The 18,438-nt window shown below is 36.3% G+C and overlaps 2 protein-coding genes across 4 annotated transcripts; one reads left to right on the top strand and one right to left on the bottom strand.

Moving 5' to 3' along the window:
* Positions 1 to 1,033: 1,033 nt before the first annotated feature.
* Positions 1,034 to 7,739, bottom strand: ALG10 (ALG10 alpha-1,2-glucosyltransferase). The gene is made up of 3 exons (XM_034442063.3): positions 7,575 to 7,739; positions 6,016 to 6,210; positions 1,034 to 3,184 (listed from the first exon to the last, which is right to left on the bottom strand). Exons 1-3 carry the CDS (start codon positions 7,737 to 7,739, stop codon positions 2,129 to 2,131), a joined length of 1,416 nt encoding a protein of 471 aa, XP_034297954.1. The 3' UTR covers positions 1,034 to 2,128.
* On the top strand, positions 7,233 to 17,550 carry TPRKB (TP53RK binding protein). Of its 3 annotated transcripts, none has more exons than XM_034442065.3 (6): positions 7,233 to 7,406; positions 12,096 to 12,217; positions 12,648 to 12,831; positions 13,333 to 13,455; positions 14,528 to 14,704; positions 15,397 to 17,550. In XM_034442065.3, exons 3-6 carry the CDS (start codon positions 12,688 to 12,690, stop codon positions 15,478 to 15,480), a joined length of 528 nt encoding a protein of 175 aa, XP_034297956.2. In that variant the 5' UTR covers positions 7,233 to 7,406; positions 12,096 to 12,217; positions 12,648 to 12,687; the 3' UTR covers positions 15,481 to 17,550. The 3 variants fall into 3 exon arrangements, with proteins under 3 accessions (XP_034297956.2, XP_034297955.2, XP_087730400.1); XM_034442064.2 differs by lacking the exon at positions 7,233 to 7,406 and adding an exon at positions 7,652 to 7,907; XM_087874274.1 differs by lacking the exons at positions 7,233 to 7,406; positions 12,096 to 12,217 and adding an exon at positions 7,829 to 7,907.
* Positions 17,551 to 18,438: the final 888 nt, after the last annotated feature.

Below are 18,438 nucleotides of genomic sequence, written 5' to 3'. Positions count from 1 at the left end.
CGTTTTGCAGGCTACTATTCTAAAACTTTCTGTCAAAAGCTGTTAAAAACGCCGCAAATTGTACAGTAAGCACAGCTCAACAGTGCCACCTTGTGAACCTACTTTGTGTGCTTATTCTTCCTAACTCCTCCAAGTAATGATTTTAATAGAGTATTTTTCTTTTACATTGTATGTTCTCCAAAAGGGAAAGTCATCCCTGTTAGCAAGTATTTCATATCCCTAGCCAGTGATGGGTTTCTTTCTGATTCCTCTCAAAAATCGGTTGTTTTCTTGCAGACATTTCGTTACCCAAAGTAGTTTAAAATTATTTTGGCCTGTTTTGTAAGGGATGGGAAATTAACATGGTTGTATTATATTGATCAGCATTCAACTAGGGAAGATGTTATGTGTATATGTGTTAATCTCTTTTTAAGACACTTTTTAAAAATGTTTTTTTTGTTGTTTTTTAAAATATTTTGGCGTTTTGTATTTTAACTTTTTTTGACTAAATTAAATATTATTCTAAAAAAAAAGCCATGATAATCATAAGGATAAAATATTGGAAAATAGGGACAATAATAATTCCAAAAAATATAAAATTAAATGAAGAGCCAATTGTCAACTTTTTCTTCTTCATGTTTCACAGGAAATTAAAATTTCTCTTTTAACTTTGTGAGCAAGTGTGATGTTTGTGATTATTCTCCACACAAAGTCTACCAAAGCCAAGTGCTATTTGTACAATTTTTAAAGATGCATAGGGTGACAAATCTACTGACATGCACTTTAAAATTGGTAACTTTGAAATCAAAAGAACAATCTGCAAAAGCTAAGATACTGTACAAATAATTTTCAGTGGGAGCCTTTTCCTCATGTGAGAAATTAAATCACGATAACCATGTCTACACTTCCAATTAAGAATCATATGAAGGTTCCTTAAAGATACATTTTCTAATTTGCAAAATTTTCTAATTTTACTTTGTATATCTATGAAGAGGGAGGAATCCGTTACAACTGGAAGAGCACTCTTGAACATATTTCACAGAGACAAAAAAGCTAAAACAAAGTCTATCATTTATTGCTTATTAACACAATTGTGTTAATATTTGGTTTGTGATGAAAAACTATATTTATTTTACCTTATTCATTGCTAAGAATTCTTATTGAGTACAGTTCTAAATATTTGTTTTCACATAAGCATGCTTCACCTCAAGTATCATGGCCCTTAAATATAAGGAACACTGATTTGGTTTTTATTTTTTGGCATTTAGCATGCAGAATGAAAAAATCTCAGGTTTTATTAAAAAAAACACATTTTAACTGCCATAGTTTGACATTACGTTGATAACAAAATCAATCAGCAGAACTGTCATCTTATATCATTGAGAACTGATATTTGGTTAATAATAACAACAGGCCCTGTAAAGACTTATGATTTATGCTGAGGCTACAAATTTATTTATGTCCTCAATATAGCAACCTGTGGTATCTAGAAGTTCTTTCAGTGATTAACAAATCAAGTATATTATACAATATTTGCCCATGATATGTGATTTAAGTATGGTTCTTTAGCTCATAATCAATTTGTTCCTTGCTCACATTATAATCCTATCTATTTCTACATAGCCCCACTGATTGAAAGTTTCCTGCCAGGAAAATATTCAAGATTTCAGCCTTAAACTGAAGCACATTAGTTGCAATAAACTGATAATTGTGTGACTTTTTACCTGTATCCCTGGACCCCAAATATTATAAAAAAATTAAATGTCACAGAAGCACAAAACAATATTACCCAAAATCGGTAAAAAGACAGTATAATAATTGAATGGCATCAAATCAAACTTATTTTCAATTACTTGATACATGTGTACAGAAATACAATGAAAACAGTCAAGGTTTATGATTTCTGTAGTATAATCAAAATGTCCATTACATTCACATTATTTTGGGAATATGGGTAAAATAATTTCCCTGATCTTTTAAGAATTACTGATGGTGCCCTTATATAAAAACAATCCAAAAACCCTACACATTTCACATTTCTTCCAATACAAAAACATCCAGAATACTTCATTTTCCTTGATGAAGTTTTAAAATGGTAACCTCTTATTTGTAACAAAAAGCTCTAGAACAGGTTTTAGGAACCAAAATGTTACCACATAAATCTCTGGATTTCCTCACTATTTGGCCAGTGAAACGGTTTGTTCAAAAAGAGATAGAAAGTTATTGCATTCACCAAACTATATATAATCAACTCTAAGAAAAGTTTCAAAAGTGATGGCATAGGAATATTAAGCCTGTATATAATATATGGCAAAATAAAGTAACGGAATTCTAGAAGCTTTTGTGGAACTGTGACTGCAAAGAGACATACAAAATATACTAAGTTCCAGAAAACAGATTTTGACTTCAGTGCATCTGTGAAACTCCAGCCAGCAAATATATAAACTGGAACTAATAAGTACTTGACAAGCTCATGTCTTTGAAAGATTTTTCTCCAAACATAAAATGTATAATGTCTGTTATCTGCAAGCAAATACTTATGGGCGTAAGTAAATTTCCAGATGAGGAATAAAGAAACAATTGTGAGGACACTGTATCGCAGAAAATAGATCCTCACAGAATGGAGAAAATTGATAAATTTACCGGGTGTCACTAGAAGAGGGAAGGAAAAAAAAAGACTAAAAGAAAAAAAATAAAATAGCTGAGGGAAGTGCAGGCAGGCTTCATGGCTGCTCCTGTCCCCAAGAACGATGCCGCCATTAAGGACAATGAAAGTAGCAAATAACACTATCACAGTAATGTATGGCCATATCAAGAGAATCAGATTGCTGAAGTTTTTAAGTGACATAAAGTACCCAAGGAGAAATCGAACAATCCTGATTGACTCTGAAAAGATGTTTTGTGTTGGTAAGTTTTTCTTCTCTTTGCTTTTCAGTAATTCCACTTTCCAGCCTTCACTTAGTTTTTCTGCAACAACACTTCCGCCACAGAAGACAGTCCATACAATATTCGTCTGGCGAAACATAACCCCACAAAATCCAAGGCATGCTGAGGTTTTATGATTGCCATAGAGACACATTAAATAGGCGAAGAGGGTAAAAAACGTGGACCCCGTGTCAGTATAATAAAGGAATGTAAAAAAATAAAGAGGTGGAAATATTGCTAGTGTCAAGGTTGACAGGATTCTCTGGAATCCAGAGGCAGCCTAAAAGATAGGGGGGGAAAACAAGAAAAAAGAATCAGGGCGATTGTGTCTAATAAAAATTAAAAACAACATGGGCAAATTCACTAGGAACTTGAAATGGAAATAACTTAAGATAAAAATATGAGCATTAAACCATAGCACACCCCGTTAAAGTTCAGCTCCTAAAAAAAAAGTGTTGTCCAATTAATGGAATTTTGAATAATCATATTGCTGCATTTCAGTAACTGATTATGTTTGCCCATGAGCAAAAACATTATTTGCAGAGTCGAATTTGCTTCTATGATTCACACATTGACATCACTTTAGAAGAAGCGATTTTGCTCCTTTTAGATACAAAACGTTTCTTTTACAAGGTAAGGTTACAATTTGCAGATTTAATAATTAGCATACACATGCACCAAACACATATTTAAAATAAAACATTTCACTAACACACCTGTTACAGGTAGTCCTCAACTTACAACAGTTCATTTAGTGACCATTCAAAGTTTCAGTGCCACTGAAAAAAGAGACTTATGACCATTTTTCACTTATAACCTTTGTAGCATTCCCATTATGTGACTAAAATTCAGATGCCTGGCAACTGGTTCACACTTATGACTGTTGCTGTCTCCCAAGGTCATGTGATCCCCTTTTGCGACCTTCTGACAAGCAAAGTCAAAGGAGAAGTCAGATTCACTTAACAACCGGGTTATTAACTTATCAACTACAATGATTCACTTAACAACTGAGGCAAGAAAGGTCGTTAAACAGGGCAAAACTCACTTAACACATGTCTCACATAACAGAAATCTTGGGCTCAGTTGTGGTTGTAAGTGGAGGACTACCTGTATTTGATTATTTGTAATTTTTTTTTAATATTAAGGAATGGAAATAAAGTTGGTAGGTAATAATAAAAGATGCAGAAGCACCAGGAGCAAAAGAAAGTGTATATTGTATGTATATGTAAAGCAAAGTAGAGGAAGAGAGAAGCATGTCTATTTTTTGTCCAATTTGGCTTTCAGGTTCTGCGTCTCAGTGCAAATTCTCATCACTACTATCACTATCCCAAAATGAAATGTCAACAATGTCTTTTAAAAACTCACTTCCCCTTCATAAGATAAGATCATAAGCAGAGGTGGTATTCAGGAGGTTCTGACCAGTTCTGGAGAACCGGTAGCGGAAATTTTGAGTAGTTCTGAGAACCGGTAAATGCCACCTCTGACTGGCCTCGCCCCCATCTATTCTCTGCCTCCCAAGTCCCAGTTGATTGGGAGGAAATGGGGATTTTGCAGTAACCTTCCCCTGGAGTGGGGAAGGAATGGAGATTTTACAGTATCCTTCCCCTGCCACGCCCACCACGCCATGCCTACCAAGCCATGCCACGCCCACAGAACCGGTAGTAAAAATTTTTTAATTCCACCACTGATCATAAGACTTGACAGAAAAAAATGCTAACCAGATACAAGTTTAATCAATTATTAATTGATAAATAAGATAATTATTAATAAGATTAAACTGATTTTAGATTCTAAATGGGCCTGGTGGCTCAGCAGACTGATAGCATTGTGATTAACACCAGCTGTCTGCAATTACTGTAAGTTCGAATCTCACCAGGCTCAAGGTTGACTCAGCCTTCCATCCTTTCTAAGGTAGATAAATTGAGGACCCAGTTTGTGGGGGCAATAAGCTGACTTTGTATAAATATACAAAAGTATGAAGGCTATTGCTTAACGCACTGTAAGCCGCCCTGAGTCTCCAGAGAAGGGAGGCATATAAATCAAATTTTAAAAAAAAAAATGAAATAAGACAACTAAAACCACAAAGATGAGATACCCTGGGAGAGGGAAATAAGAATAGCTTATTTCATTTCAATACTGGTAGTCCTTGACTAACAACAGTTCATTTAGTGACCATTCGAAGTGACAATGGCACTGACAAAAATGGCAGTGACAAAAAAGTGACATGACCATTTTTCACACTGATGACTTTTGCAGCATCCTCAGGGTCACGCGATTTACATTTGGATGCTTGGCAGCTGGTTCATATTTATGACGGTTGCAGTGTCCCAGGGTCATGTGATCACCTTTTGCAACTTTCTGACAAGCAGAGACAGTGGGGAAGCCAGATTCACTTAACAACGGTGTTACTCCTTTAACAACTTCAGTGATTCACTTAACAAATGTGGCAAGAAAAGTCGTAAAATGGGGCAAAACTCACTTAACAAATTTCTCACTTAACAAAATAAATTTTGGGCTGAACGGCGGTCATAAATTGAGGACTACCTGTAAAATAAAGCTGGTAACAAGATAGTTGCAGGCATAACAATTAAGAACATGTATTTGGAATGTGTGCAAAAAGGTTTCATCCAAGAAGACTTCAGAATTTTGTCAAATATTAGTGTTGCTTTATGTAGAGTGAAAGTGTTTTAGATATTTTAAATATTTTTATATAATTTTATTTTTAAATATACATAAGTATTGAATACATGAACAGCGTGGCATCTGGGTATCGTTAATTTTGATACATATAATAATGATAATATTGATAATATTAGTTACATTTATAATATTCAGTAATATAATATTATCAATATTAAAATTGAAGTTATTGACAAGTTAGTATTTGCTCCGCCGTATATATAATCCTTCATTTAATTATACAATATTTTAATACACAATACTAATAACAATAGTAATATTTAAGTATACGTAATAAAATCATCTTTCAACATCTAATCTTTACATCTACATATTAATTTTAAAATATTATATTGGAATATGCATAATATTAATATTTTAAAAACTATCATGTAAAGCGAAACTATCTTAGATACAATATACAGCATGTACCTTTTTATGGTGTATCCTGCAGAAGAGCAAATATAATAAATAGAAGTTTCCAATGCTGAAAAGCAGGTTAATGAATCGGAGGATTCCTGTAGAGCAGAGGATGCTTTCAGACCAGCCAAAGAGCCAGCCTATGGGCTTCAGGATTCCAACTGACAGCAAGTACAAACCGGGCAATGTGGTGATCATTGGATCCCACTATCAGAAAAAAATAAAATGAAAAAGAATATTACAAACGGACAATTTCTATGTAGGCAAAACACGAAACAAGAAACATATTTCAGCTCCTTGCATTTCCCCAAATTCTCCAAACATTTATTTTAGATAGATAGAATTCTTTATTGGCCAAGTGTGATTGGACACACAAGGAATTTGTCTTTGGTGCATATGCTCTCAGTGTACATAAAAAGAAAAAAAAATACATTCATCAAGAATCATAAATACAACACTTAGTGATAATCATAGGTTACTAATAAGCAATCAAATTGTACTAGGAAACAAATAAAAACAACATAAATTGAAAGATACAAGCAACATGGTTATAGTAATAAGTGGGAAGGGATAGATACTAAGAAGGAAGAGAAGAATGATAGTAATACAGATTTAACAAATTATTTGACAATGTTGTGGAAATTAGTTGTTAAGCAGAGTGATGGCATTCGGGGAAAAACTGTCCTTGTGTCTAATTGTTTTGGTGTGCAGTGCCCTATATTGATGGCAGAAATTGAAACAATGTATGCCCAGTAAATTTAACAATTTATGTTAAATTACATCTATGTTAAATTTATTATCCAGTAAATTTAACAATTTGTTAAATTACATTTATGTTAAATTTATTATCCAGTAAATTTAACAATTTATGTTAAATTATTAACATAATTTAATAAAATATTACTTTACTTTGTTGTTGCTTGTATCCTTACGATTTATATTGATATTGTTTCCTGATTGCTTATTTGTAACCTATGGCTATCATTTAAGTGTTGTACCTTATGATTCTTGATGAATGTATCTTTTATGTACATTGAGAGCATATGCACCAAAGACAAATTCCTTGTGTGTCCAATCACACTTGGCCAATAAAAAAATTCTATTCTATTCTATTCTATTCTATTCTATTCTATTCTATTCTATTCTATTCTAAACTCATAGTACTAAACACAGTAACAACAAAATAGCGGATGGATGGATATTGACCACTTGGGGGGAACCCTGGTCTATTGGGAAAAAAAGGGAGGAGATTGTCCTCTCCTCCCTCCAACCAAACGGGCCCTTCAGATTTGAAGAACGTCAACTTCCATCAGCCCCTTCCAGGCAAAGGCAATGGTGAGGGAAGAGGATGGGATTTGTAGTCCAAAAGAATCTGAAGGCAAGAGGCTGGTCCTGTGCTTCGTGTAAGCGAGGATGGAGAAGTGATAGGAAAAAAGGGAGGGAGGGAAGGTCTATTTTGCGGGATATTAATTAAGAAGGCAACCCCAAGGAGCTGCCTATGGAGCCTGCAAAGCTCCACACTTTGCAACGGTGCTGCGTCCGGAGATCCGCTGGCCCGCCCGCCCGCCTACCTGCTGGAATCGCCCCGCGCAATAAGCTTGCGCCTGCGGGACGTGGAAGGCCTCGTCCATGTAGGCCTCCCGCTGCTGCCGGTTGAACGCGGAGAAAAGCAGGCAGGAGGCGAGGAAGGTGCAGCTCAAGGCCGCCGAGAAGCAGGAAGCCTCGGAGCGCTCCATGGCGCGGCGGCTCCCGTCCGCTTTGGCCCAGGCACCCTGGGCGGAAGGAGACCGGCAACGGGGAACGAGGGGAGGTTTCTACGCCGGAGAGGCCTTCCCGGCGGGAAACGGGTCGGCTGGAGGGAAGGAGGAGCCTCGGCGGGCCGCTGCTCTTGACCCCGCATGCAGGTTTGTGGGCCTCGCCCGGCTGCGGCCTCCTAACCCCGGGATAGCAAAACAGGGCGGGGGGTGTGGTGTAGTGCCGGCCTACTTTACAGCCCTGGTGCAAAAATTCTCCTTTTCTCTTTCTTAAGGAGTGAATTTTTTTCTGCATGCTTCTTTGTTGGTGCTCAAGGTGTTCAGGGGCTGTGATGGGTTTGGGGTGGATGGGTGGGGGGGGGGGGTTGCAATGTTGCCTGGAGAGCACCGTAGGAGGAAAAAAAAAACCAGTATAAAAATGCCCTTTAAGAAAGGATCCAATGCCTACCGTGGCCTTTTTAAAAAAAAAAGAAAGAAAAAGAAAAAGAGCAAACGGGTTAGGGAAAGGTGGGATGAGTGCAGCGTTGTTCCTCCTCCTTCTGTAGATTACCTTAGAAGGAGTGAAGTTCAAATAATAATAAATAATTAAAATTACTGCATTTATATAATTTATCTTTTTTATATAGAATAGAATAGTGTATAGTGTGGTGTAGTGTATAGTATAGTAATAGTAGTTATAGTTAGTATAGTATAGTGTATAGTATAGTAATAGTAAAGTTATAGTATAGTTAGTATTGTTGTGGATTTAATAAGACAAACACAACTTTTGGGTTAATCAGAGACAAATTGTATATTGCGCAATAGGTTCAAAGCTCTGTACATGAAGCGTTGAACAAAGACAGAAATTAGGTACAATGGTTTTATACCCTTCTAGACAAAGGATTCGGTTAACTCAGCAGTTTATGTGATCATATACATTTGTCATTTTTAATTGACATTTCCTAATTACTGAGTTTCTTTGCAAAACAGTTATAATTCTTTTTGTAGATTACTGAAGCATAGACTCAAATCATCTTCTGACGATAGACAACTTTTAACTCATGTGGATCCCCTTGACCTAACCAACCTTTAAGCTGTATGTCATTAGAATGTTCCTTTCTTCTGACAACTTAGAGGCCTCCTAGAGCAGTGGTCCCCAACCCCCGGTCCATGGACCGGTGCCGGGCCGTGGAGTACCTGGCACCGGGCCGCGCAGCGGCCGGGGGACATGAACGCTGCAGCGCAAAGGCTCCTGGGCCGTGCGCAATGGGCCGTACGCAAAAGCTCCTGGGCCGTGCCCCCACCCCTGCGCGCGCTCAGCGGGCCGCGGCGATAAAAAGGTTGGTGACCACTGTCCTAGAGGAACCAAAAGGATTTTGGCTGAGTTTGTACTTTTTCCAACTGGATGCATTGCTTTTTAGAATAGAGTGAATAGAAAGTTATCCAGTGGTCATCTATCAGAGCTCGCTTCATTTACATTAGTATAGTATAGTGCATAGTATAGGGTATAGTAAGTATAGTATAGTAATAGTAAAGTTATAGTATAGTGTAGTTATAGTATAGATATAGTTATAATATAGTTATAGTTTATAGTATAGTAATAGTAAAGGTATAGTATAGTTTACATAGTTATAGTTATAATGTATAGTATAGTATAGTACAGTATAGTATAGTATAATAGGAAGGGACCTTGGAGGTCTTCCAGTCCAACCCCTTGCTTAGGTAGGAAACCCTATTTCATCTCAGACAAATGGTTATCCAACATCTTCTTAAAAACTTCCAGTGTTGGAGCATTCACAACTTCTGCAGGCAAGTTGTTCCACTGATTAATTGTTCTAACTGTCAGGAAATTTCTCCTTAGTTCTAAGTTGCTTCTCTCCTTAATTAGTTTCCACCCGTTGCTTCTTGTTCTACCCTCAGGTGCTTTGGAGAATAGCTTGACTGCCTCTTCTTTGTGGTAGCCCCTGAGAAATTGGAACACTGCTATCATGTCTCCCCTAGTCCTTCTTTTCATTAAATTAGACATACCCAGTTCCTGGCACCGTTCTTCATATGCTTTAGCCTCTAGTCCCCTAATCATCTTTGTTGTTCTTCTCTGCACTCTTTATTTCATTTTTATCCCACCAACTCAAGGTGGAGAACCTAAATTATACTGTGTCCTCCTCCTGTTTTCCCCACCACAACAATCCTGTGTCCTCCTGTTTTCCCCACCACAACAATCCTCTGAGGTAGGCTGGGCTGAGGGAGAATGACTGGTCCAAAATCAACCAACTGGCTTTTTATGCCTAAAATAGGAATATAATTCAAGGTCTTCTGATTCCTAGGCCAGCCCCTTAATAGAGTCATAGACCTGGAAGGGATATCAGAAGGTCTTCTAGTTCAACCCCCTGCTTAAGGCAGGAGACATATGTATCATCCTTAACAAATTGTTGCCCAGACTATTCTTGAAAACCTCCAGCAAGGGAGCACCCACAACTCCTGAAGGCAAGCTGTTTTATACCTGTACATTTCTTTTTTTCTGCCTAAATACAGTTTCCTACTTTTCTCACTACTTTAACAGATTAACAGAGTTGGAAGGGACCTTGTAGGTCATCTAGTCCAACCCCCTGCCCAAGCAGGAGACCCTACATCATTTCTGACAGATGGCAGTCCAGTCTTTTCTTGAAAGCTTCCAGTGATAAAGCTCCCACAACTTCTGAAGGCAGCTTCTGTTCCGCGGGTTGATTGCTCTCACTGTCAGAAAGTTCCTCCTCATTTCTAGCTTGAATCTTTCCTTGGTCAGTTTCCATCCATTATTCCTTGTCTGGCCTTCAGGTGCTTTGGAAAACAGCTTGACCCCCTCTTCTCTGGGCCCAATGTTGACTCAAGTCTGTCAAAGTCATTCTGAATCTTGAGTCTATCTTCCAAAGGGTTAGCAATTCTCCCCAAATTGATGTCATCTGCAAATCTGATGAGTTCCTGCTCTATCATCCTATTTAGATCATTTATGAATTAATAACCAGTAGACCAAACTGGCTCTATTATGCATTAATAAATAACATGCATTAATCAATAGATGTGTTAATTAATGTAGTGGTAATTATTATAGAATTATAAATAATGAATATTAATTATATAGTTCAATTATAGCCTTAAATATAATTTAATGATTGTATAATATAAAAATATAATTTAATTATTGCATTATGATTAATAATGTGGTATTTTATTTACATAATAGTACAAATAATATATCATAATTCTAACTATACTATATTACTTATACAGGTAGTCCTCGATTTACAGCAATTTGTTTAGTGACCATTCAAAGTTACAATGGCACTGAAAAAAGTGCCATTTTTCACACAACTGTTGCAGCCTCCCTGATGGTTGCAGTATGTCTTGGGGTCATGTGAACAGTTTTTGCAACCTTCTGACAAGCAAAGTCAATGGGGAAGCCAGATTCGCTTAATAACCCTGTTACTAACTTAACAACTACAATGATTTTATTCTGTGAGCCGCCCCGAGTCCTACGGGAGAAGGGCGGCATATAAATATAATAAATAAATAAATTCACTTAGCAACTAGCTAGAAAGGTAAAGTGGAGCAAAACTCACTTAAACAACATAAATTTTGGACTCAATTGTGGTCGTATTTTAGCAAAGGTTAATGTGAATTTCCTTTATCCATGTTAAATTTTGTTTTTCTTTTCTACTGACTTATTTTTTTTAAATTATCACAATATAAATATTACCATAACCCTAACCCTCACCTAATTTTAGAACTTCCTTCCTTCCTTCCTTTTTTCCTTCCTCCCTTCCTTCATTCCTTCCCTCTTTCCCTCCCTTTCTTTTAGCAAGCATCATCAACAAAACAATTTTTAAACTTAATATTTTAGAATTAATCTTGAGGGAAGATTTCTTGAATTTAGATGGGACAATGCGTCATTAAGAAACCATGGGATAGATATAGAACAGGGGTGTCAAACTAGTGGCCCGCAGACTGGATGTGTCATGCGCAGGCCACGCCCACCCCTGCTCCGCGAAGGCAAAAAATGTCACGATACATCACGTGACATCAATGTGACATGGCAAGTTTGACACCCGTGATATAGAAAGATATACAGTAGGTATTCTCCTGAAAAAAATAGTTAACTAAAAATTAGCAGGATCGGTATCGAATGTTATGACTAAACCAGTTTTTTGTCAAATGAAAATGTAAAGAGCACATTAAAAAAACAGCTTTAACTTACTTTGTCTCTGCTATGAGAACACACTTTGTGTAAGTCGGAACGAAGAGCTTGAAAAGCTATTTTTATAAAGGTGCATCTTATAATTAATTACAATGTTGAGTGTGATCTATTGTCATTTTGTGTGAAAGACCTTGAAGAAGAGCTAATAAGAACTTTGAGGTATCCTATATGTGCATGGGAGCAAAGAATTTTTACACGGTCGCTACAAATGAACTCTGGATACTCAGGCAGCTGTGAAAATTAATTAACTGTAAGTTCACATTTTTAAAAAAATGTTGATAATCCTACCCATATTGGCACAATTTTCTTACTTGGGGCAAAAAGGCTGAGAAAAAAATTCAGGAGAACAGCAATGATCTTTTCTCTGTAGAAAAAAATATTCTGGAAGCTGTTCCAATGTAAAAGCCAAGGCTTGTTGGAGAACAGGTAATTAGTGTAAGATCACGTTTCATAAAACCTAATCAATTCTGAAACACAAACCCACTCAGTTTAATTTTCCAGATGTTAACATCGGATAGATCACTAGCCGCGCTTCATAGCAATCCAGGATAGACTTGATCCCTTCTAGTCATCTCACAGAATTAATCTTTAAACTTCATTACGTCTCTGTTTTCCAAATATAGAAGATTAAATCTAAACAGTTTCCAAATGTAACTTTCAAATGTTTACACATGTTTCAGGTTTGATTAATTCAGAAGGAGCTTACTGTTTTGGTAGAAGATGGAATGTTTAACACATCGGTTAGAATTGTTTCCTGACTGCCTTGTGACTCTTATCCTATTTAATGGTGTGAAAAATGCTGCTATTTTGCGGGGGAAAGCAATGGAAGGTGCTATTGATGGAGCATTAATTAATCCTTCAATGGTAAGCAACTTGTCTCCACTTTACGTATTTAGTAACGTTCAGAATTCACTAAGTCACATACTGTCTGTAAAAAAAAAAAATCCAGTGAGTAGAAACTTTTAAGGAAATAAATAATTTTCACCTGAATGTTTAAATTGCCTGCTCAAACTTCTGGAACATGGTTTCTAGTGATTTTATTTTCCTTCTTGACTCTATTTCTGTGAAAAGTGTTTTGTTGAAGTTCTTTTAAACAGAATAGCATTATTATTTTCCTGAAAGCTAAATTATAAATATTAAGAGATAGGTGTCTTATCTTTCCATGGGTAGAAATGTGATGCATAGTTTAAATTTTAATATAAATACAGAGTTAGCCTAAATGTACTGTTCCATTACTATTCCATTCCATAGCCATAAAGTAGAGGATTGCTTTCCTAAAGTATCATTTTATTAGACTAAAAAATGCAAGTTGTTGTTCTAGAACTGTTACAGCAGTTGAAAACTTCATTATATTTTCTCTGGCAGGTTGTTGATCCTTTTCAGATACTAGTAGCTGCAAATAAAGCTGTTCATCTTTACAAAATTGGCAAAATGAAGACAAGAACACTTAATGCTGAAATCATATTCAACCTTTCACCGAACAATAATGTGAGAAAGTTATAACTGGGACTGAGATACTGTAGTCCCTCTGATTTGTTTCATGCAGCTTCACACTCTACAGACATATTCCTTTATTCTTTGGACTATCATTTTTCTTCCGCTTTGTGGGTTGGTATACTGTCAGGAGAAAAAGAGGGGAAAAAAAGTTGAATTATAGTGAGAAAGGAAGAGGAAAAAGTAGTATAATAATACAAGAAGCTTCACCTACTATTGGGATTTGTTTTGTTTTGTTTTTGCTAGCCTCCAGCTGCAGCTTCCCATTTTACTGGAGACCAAAGCATAATCAAAACAGAAGAGCCATGTTGGTGCAGTGGTTAGAATGCAGTATTATTTTATTAGTTCAATTTATATGCCACCCTTTTCTGGAGACTCAGGGCGGCTTACAATGCGTTAAGCAATAGCCTTCATACTTTCGTATATACCTGCTTAGTAGGGCTTTCGTGCCCCTCTAAGCAGTGTTCTTTTTTATACAAAGTCAGTTTATTGCCCCCACAATCCGGGTCCTCATTTTACCTACCTCGAAAGGATGGAAGGCTGAGTCAACCTTGAGCCTGGTGAGATTTGAACTTGCAATAATTGCAGACAGCTGGTGCTACTTATCAGCACTTTAATCTGCTGTGCCACCAAGGCTCTTGCAGGCTGACTCTGCCCATTGCCAGGAGTTCAGTCCTGATCAGCTCAAGGCTTCCATCCTTCTGAGGTCGGTAAAATGGGGACCCAGATTATTGGGGGCAAAATGCTGACTCTGTAAACTGCTTAGAGAGTGCTATAAAGCACTATGAAGCGCTATATAAGTCTAAGTGCTATTGCTGTTGCTAAAACATATCCCCCAATGTTAACCATTCTTAATCTGTACTATGCTCTAAATCAGCTTTTCAATATTGACTGCAAGTATTGAGCTGAAAGAAGGAAATATTAAATACCTTATTCTCAGTTAAGTGAAAATAATATGTAGATCATTGGATCTTCTAAATGGGAAGGTTATTTTTGGAATAGCGTCTAGATTGTCAGGTACTAATGACTATGACTAATACAAGACTATATTTTCCTTTAATGTTAGATTACAGATGCCTTCAAAAAATTCGGCATTTCTGATAGCGACTCTGCAGTACTCATAGTTTTGATTGAACACGAAGAGAAAACTGCGAACGTGAACGATCTAATAAGTCAAGTAGACGGCCAGCAAGTTTCCATAGCAGATCTCTCTGAAATAAGTGACATACAAAAAATTAAGAAGGTTTGTTTCAGCTTCTCTGAGTAAGAAGAGATAATAAACAAGTATTTTAATAAATTAAAACATTGAAGTTTCAATGCAGTGTAGCAGGTGATCACTTGACTATTATCATCAAGGTTAGGGTAGTTTTCTCTCATATACGGATGTATAAGATTGCAAACATATAAAAAGGGTGTTTGCTTAATCTTTCGCTTACGTATCTTACCTCTCCCCCCAAAAAAACTGAATTGGTTTCAGTTGCCTGGAAATCTAAATGTCAATATAGTCAAGCCTTTTCCTAACTTCCAGCTACATATTTGGAAAGTAGCAGAACGAGGAAGACTGATGTAACTAATAAAAAATGTAAATGTCATAACACAACCTATAAACTTAGGGGTAAGCAACTTGTAAGCTGTTAAGTGTCATGTCTCCTGTGCTACTGAAATTCAGAGGAAGATCATATTAGTATACAACTGAGTTTCTGGCTTCTTTCTGCACTTCTACATTTTCAGAAGAGGTTTCTTGAGATATTTTCTTTTATTCTGTGCCTCCGTGGCCCCTTTCAGGGCAACTCTGAAATGTAAAACTGCCAGTGGTATCTGCTCTCCAGGCGTTGAGCAGATGACCCTCTTCAAACCATTTTAAACAAACAGAAATAAATACTTTGTAGAATCATGCTGTCCCTTGAGAAAGTCACCATTCTATTATCTTTGCAGGTATATAAACTCACTCCACAAGAAGAAAAAATAGGCACCCTGCTGGATGGCATCATTTGCAGAATGGCAACCAAAGAAATATGACCGCATTAGAACGACAGCAGTTTGTTACCGAAAGAAATTTTATTTTAATTTTTTCCCTCTCGTTATGCCAGCATTAAATGTATTTTGGAATCTCTGATTTGATTTGAAGCACAATTTTATTACACGAAGCAGAATGATGCAGCTTTTTAAAGTGCTCTGCTGCCAGTAATTAATGATTGTCAAATGTAAATATTAAAATTTAAAATTGCAGAATTCTGAGGCCCTTTCCCTGCTTTGCATGCCACCATGATTCTTTGACTCAAAGTCTCAGTTATTTTCTGGGAAACACAGAGCAGTGAGTAAAATTGAAGGTTGGCTCAGCCTTCCATCCTTTCTAAGGTAGGTAAATTGAGGACCCAGTTGTGGGGGGCAATAAGCTGACTTTGTATAAATATACAAAAGAATGAAGGCTATTGCTTAACGCATTTTAAGCCGCCCTGAGTCTCCGGAGAAGGGCGGCATATAAATCAAAATTTTTTTAAAAAATTGCAACAAATTATCAATAGAATTTTTGGCAATGAAAAAAATGGGAACTTTAAGATAATTCTGTACCGATTCCCTGCTTTCATCTCATTTCAGTCTAATGAAAGTCTCACAGAACTCATACTCTGTTGCTCCAAACAGAGACTTTTTCCATGTGAGTTTTTAAAAACATTTTAATTTAATTAATTAATTTTTTTAATTGAGAGTTAATCTGAGTTCTCCAGGAGGATAATTCTACTTCTTTGTAGCATCTCCAATAGCCATATTTATAACCATGGTATGTACTAGTCATTTGTTTTCATAGGTACTGTTAAGTTTCTTCCATCTCACTCTGTTGTTCGAGTTCTCCTACCCTTGGCCAAACTTTGTATCTTGAGGTTATCGTCTCTTCTTTGATCAGATGCACCCAACACAGATAAATTCCGCTTTGCTGTAACCCTAATTTTATTTTTTCTATAGTCTTATTGCAGTTGTTCTACCTTCTTGTTTCAACCAAACATAACCTGCATAGCATGGCCATGTTACTAGATCATAACTCATTCCGTTATATTTTTTCCTTTGGGGAAGCCTCTTCTTATGATTGATTTTTTTGTTGCACCTTTGAATTAAAAATGCCCTTTTTTTCTGGAAAATTGATGTTATTTTTCTTCAGGTGGTCATGGGAGTCTACTTCTTCCCAAGCTTTCTGAACATCACTCACAGCTGGTTTCTTGTTATTAGTAGGCTAGAAAATGCAGGTTGCACCAGATTGATATCTATAGTGCTCCAATGGAATAAGCCCAAGATCATATTTGGAAGATTTCTTCCTTAATCTTGGATCTGAATTGCCCTAATCTAGATTTTCTCAATTTGGTGCCCTCTGTTTGTCTTTGAAATAGCAACTGCAGTGGTCATGTTGGCTGGAAATTCTGGAAGGTGCACGATCAATACATTTATTGTGCTAATGCTAGGTTGGGAAAGCCTGACAGCTTTAATCTTTGAACATGGAGCATTTTGTTCCAAATCTTGCAGCTTTTTTTATTTTTATTTTATAGATCTATGCATGTGATTACACTTTAAAAATGTAGAAAATGTTCTGTCCTACTGCTTCCTTGGGGTTATGTCAAATTTGCTCCCCAAACAAATTAAAGACATTTAAATTGGGTAAATACACTCCTCAGAGTGACACCACCAGAACTGACCTGAGACTTTGACGTTTAGCTATTTATATTTCAACTGCCCACCTTCCTCAGAGATTTATAACATAGACAGTTGTAGATTTGGCCAACGAATGTTTTTACTGGTAAACTAGATGCATTTGATGTATTCATACAAGTTGTAACAAAACCTGATCTCCAGATGCTTCTTTGAGTTATCAAAGTTGAGAAGCTCACGGTTCACATATCAAGCTAAAAACCCTTTCAGTCCACTAACTCCTGACCCATTTACACATTGCCCAGTCGGACATGGGAAATTTAGAATATGCACCATAATTATGCATTGTACTATATTGTTTGTAGAAGAAATAAAGATGTCAGCCGTGAAATCTGAAACGTAAGCACTTGTTGAAAAATAAATAAAAGAAAAAAGGATTAGCACAAAATAAAATTGTGTACTACCCAGTTTTCCAACAGTGTATTTGAAGGTGTGTTCTAACCTAGCCCTTACTACTGCATTAAGATATTTGCAATATTTTCTTATGAAGGATTAGGCAACACGGAATAGTAAAAGTTTGATTGGTTTTACAGGTTTTTTTCGACAAGTTACCTTTTAAAAATCTTGCTGAGGAAGAAAAGAAAAACTAGAAATGGATGAGAAAAGGATAAAGAGCTTTGAACACAGCTCAGCCTTGGTAGCACATTTTATCATGGAAAATTAAAGATTTGTTTTCGTTCCCTGACAAAACAAATGGCACATGGAATATATCATTTGTCTTGCTGGCTGAAATGAAGCTTCTATTTTTGGTAACTTTAACTGGTGGCGAGCAGGTAGATTTAAATCATATCCTTTTTTGAACATAAATGAAAAATGTCTCGCACGCAGTTAACATAAACTGATGTGCTGTAACTTTGTTGTTCCCTGGGTGAATGCTTCGTCAATTTTACCCTTAGTGGTAGAATACATTGAGAGATGAACTGAGCCTGGATGATTTTTAAAAATTTTTTTAAAAAACTTCAGAGTGATAGTCTAGCTTGGGTGTTGGTAAAAAATCTTGAGAGATAGGTAGAAATCTTCAGCTTCTATTATGAAGTAGTTGTTAAGGCAGCCTTTCTTTGCCTTTTTATATTGGGAGGACCCTTGAAATAATTATTTAATTGTATTTTAATGGTTTTTTAACATTTGTATTATATGTATTTTATCTTTTGGCTGTTCACTGCCCTGAGTCCTTCGGGAGTAGGGCGGTATACAAATTTAATAAATAAATAAATAAATAAATAAATAAATAATAATAATAATAATAATAATAATAATAATAATAATGATGATGATGATGAT

This window comes from Pantherophis guttatus, chromosome 7 (genome assembly GCF_059756535.1).
Source record: "Pantherophis guttatus breed Tessera chromosome 7, ASM5975653v1, whole genome shotgun sequence".
Lineage (NCBI taxonomy): Eukaryota > Metazoa > Chordata > Lepidosauria > Squamata > Colubridae > Pantherophis > Pantherophis guttatus.
This window is presented reverse-complemented; position numbering and strand designations above follow the sequence as displayed.